Source organism: Orycteropus afer, unplaced genomic scaffold, assembly GCF_000298275.1.
Source record: "Orycteropus afer afer isolate SDZICR_OR568_19922 unplaced genomic scaffold, OryAfe1.0 scaffold00141, whole genome shotgun sequence".
NCBI lineage: Eukaryota > Metazoa > Chordata > Mammalia > Tubulidentata > Orycteropodidae > Orycteropus > Orycteropus afer.
In genome coordinates this window covers 797,382-801,050 of record NW_006921728.1, presented here as the reverse complement: position 1 = coordinate 801,050, position 3,669 = coordinate 797,382, and the positions used below count along the sequence as shown (strand labels likewise).

General features: G+C 41.0%; 1 protein-coding gene across 1 annotated transcript in view; it reads left to right on the top strand.

The window, feature by feature from the left end:
• KLHL14 (kelch like family member 14) overlaps positions 1-3,669 on the top strand; it is a 135,881-nt gene that overhangs the window by 104,602 nt on the left and 27,610 nt on the right. The window contains exon 3 of the mRNA XM_007945635.2: positions 1,961-2,050. Coding sequence (XP_007943826.1) covers positions 1,961-2,050 — 90 coding nt within the window. The remainder of the gene's footprint in view (positions 1-1,960; positions 2,051-3,669) is intronic.

Here is a 3,669-nt window from a genome sequence, read left to right as displayed (position 1 = left end):
ACTCGACGGCACATAACAACAACAACAACAACAAGGGAGACCAAATTGCAGAAGACAGGACCACAGGGATTATTTCAGAATGTACCACTGGGGGTGGGGGAGATGTTTAAAACATGTTCAATTTTAGTTGCTCAAGGAATCTAATATATACTTTGTCCCAGCAGCTTCTGAGTAGCCAAGCCTGCAGGACGTATATGGTTAAAAGCATTGTCCAAAGTGATAAACTGAGGATTGAGGGACCTAAAGGCCATTCTAGAGATGACTTAAAGTCGTCAGCGGTATCACTATGGAAGTAGATTGCCCAACCTTCCTTCCGAGGGGTGGCTGGTGGGTTTGAACTACCAGCCTTCTGGTTAGCAGTCAAATGCCTTAGGCACTATGTCACCAGAGCAGGCACCAATTATCATCAACTTACTTTATGTCAGCTGCCCTTAAAAAAAGAAGGCAAAAATCCACTGCCCACCCAATTTCTACACTATTGCCAAAATCTGGAGTTTGCATACCAGTGCCTTCTCCCTTGGAGTTATGAGTGCAAAAGAAATAAGCATTCACAGTAAAACTAGTACATAACTAAAATAATCAAAACTCCTAAAACCATTCAGTAAGAAGCTTAAATGATCTGATTTGCTCATTCAAAACGTGTTCTACATTTCAATTCTATGCCTTTTTCTTATTATTTTTATTTACATCAGCCTGTATAAGTGCATTCTGAGAAAAATAAAAACAAAACTAAAAAAATATATATATATCACCTAGAATTGTTGAGATTGGCTCTCTCTCTCTCTCTCTCTCTCTCTCTCTCCAGCCTCTTCTTTTTCTCTCAGCATTGGCAAAAGAGCACAAAGTGAGAGCTGGCCCTGACTCATATTGATTTCCCACTGCACTGGTTTCTTAAGTGCTCTGTTGATCCGTGTCAAGCAATAAGTTCCCTGCCTGAACATGCACATCACCTCCCCATTTGTCCTCACCTAGATTTAAGGTGCCCATATGATGAGCTGAACAAGGACATCATTTTTCCTACTGATGTCACTGGGCCCAAACTACTGCATGTGATATAACTAATGCTGTGTAAGTTTACATTTACCATATGACATTATAATAGCAGAGACTAACACAGCAAGGCACACAGGGTGACAGGGATAGTCTACTCTGTTACTGTGTCTCGCAGAAGGAAACAGCAATGGGAGCAAATACGATAAAACCTGGTTTTAGAGTGTTTCTGAATAATGCTTCCTCCTCACAGCTACCACACTTAGGCAGGGAGAAGGGAAAGGCGAGGAGAATGGAAATTTGTGATGTGCCTGACAGTTTTTATCTTCGTTACAGAAGAGCTCCTAAGCAGATAGATAGAAAATGTGTGATTGTTCTGCTAATGACATTGTACAGGAAATTAAGCATATACATTTGGAGGAGGCATTAAATCAGCAGGACCTTAATTTAAAAACTTAAAACTGTATGGAAATTCACTTGCTCATGGCTGTGGAATAGAAAGCGCCCAAGCTCCCTGATTCTGTTTCTGGAAAGATTGCCAGCAAACCAAGTTGGGGCATTTTAATGGCTCAAAGTGTATTCAAGGTAACTTCTTCCAAGAAGTAACCCCAGCTCTGACCATATGGGGGTGTCAGTCATTGTTTCAGAATGCCATCAATATCACCAGGAAGGTGAGGAAAACGTAAGAACCAAAAGCAGCATGACAGGTTGTTCTTGACTAATTTGTGGAATAACATTATGTAAAACTAATCAAAAGGGGTTGGGATTGAAGCTGCTCTGAGCACACCACTGAGCCACGGTGTAGGCCTCTCTGGATTGGTGAGCACCCCACTCGACTGCCTAGGCTCCTTTTTCCCTCCTGACTTAATCTCACATTTAAGACAGTTTGCTGAAAGCAATTTACTTGTGAGCCAAAGTATCAAGTTCTAAGATGGAAAATTTCAACTTTTTTTTTTTGTCTTAATTCCAGTTATGCCATACAACAGTGCCCACCACTGTGTTGTGGAGGTAGAGAACTTCTTGTTCGTGTTGGGTGGAGAGGACCAGTGGAACCCCAATGGTAACTATTGAACAACTTTCTAGGTGCTCAACCAGTATGTGTGTAATGCGAGTCCCTAGTAGCATGCCATTTTGATTTACTCAGGAAAGCTTAAGTCTGTGAAGTTGGGATGCATGATATGATGACAGCGAATTGGGCTGACAATTGGAGGGAGGGTCAATCATTGAGCTAACAGAGGACATATGCAGCGGAGCATTCGCTCACTGACTGTCTGGGGATTTGGCTTGGCAATGACGTCCCAGCCCCTCTCCTTATCCATCCCCTGAGGAATGCCACACACATAAGCACGAGCTCCCTAGAGGAAAGGTATCAAGCTGCTACCATTAAGAATTCTAACCACCTTCTCCACCACATTTTTTTTTCCGTTTTATCAATATAATAATGTGGTTGCAATAAATAAGCATTGTCTCCAGTTGTATTGTATATAGTTTTAGCTGATATTATTTTGCAACATTACTTGAGATCCATTTTATTTGCTATCCATTGTTGTCCCCATTGATGGGATCACTTCATAAATCACAAAGAGAAATTAAACATTTTAACACATTTCCCAAGCCAAACCCAAGGAGAAAACTGTGCCTTGCAAAATACGCAAAATTATCAAGATATTTTTGGAAAGCTTGCACAGGAAGGAGGAGTTGCGGTTGTAGCCTTCTGTGTAACAGAGATAATTATGACTGAGAAACCATAAAACAGCTTGCAGGTACACATTTTTACTTTAAAACCCCAGAACATCCAGCTGAAATTACATATACTGCATATATTTTATGGTAAATGTTCTCTTTCAGCATCTGCACCAAGGCAAATTATAGAAAATTGTTACATCTGTTCACTCTAGAAAGTCTTAAAGGAAAACAATCCATGCCACCCCCTAAGAACATTTCTTTTAAGAGATGGGGACCGTCTTTCTCAAGACCTGCAGCTTTGTTGTTTATCTTTCAGTGTAGGAAATGAGATGGTTCCTGTGCTTTCCTCGAAAACAGATTTGGCACAGGAACAGAAGTGATATTTAATATTACTCCTTGAACTTATCGTCACAATGATGAGTGTGTTGTCTCACCAGGAAACCCTGACATATGTACAATCCATTGTAAACTTTCCATTTACTGTTTAACTTACCTATCCTTGGAAGCGACTTGCACTAAGTAGACCATGTATGAGTAAAGACACGAGGGTCAGCCATCATGTATATCTAAACAATGCATCTGCAGAACAATCTTTTTGAGGCCAGATTAAAAATACAGCATGACAAGAAGAAGCTGGAAAGTCTTGGTTGTGATGACAGTGCTTTTTCAGACCACCCTTCTTACAAGGTGAAATAGGCCTCTGTTAATCTACCCATCTTGGTTTACAACTCAGTTTTCATAAAACGCTATGTACCTTCTATTCCTATCAGTTAGAACGTAATCAAAAACACAGAAACCCTGCCCCCTGGCATTTGACTGCTAACCAGAAGGCTGGTGGTTCAAACCCACCAGCCACTCCTCAGAAGGAAGGTTGCGCAATCTACTTCAGTAGTGATACTGCCTCAGAAACCCAAGGAAGGGTCAATATGAGTCGGGTCCAACTCAACGGCACAGCACAACAGCACATAACAACATCAACACTTAGCATGTTCA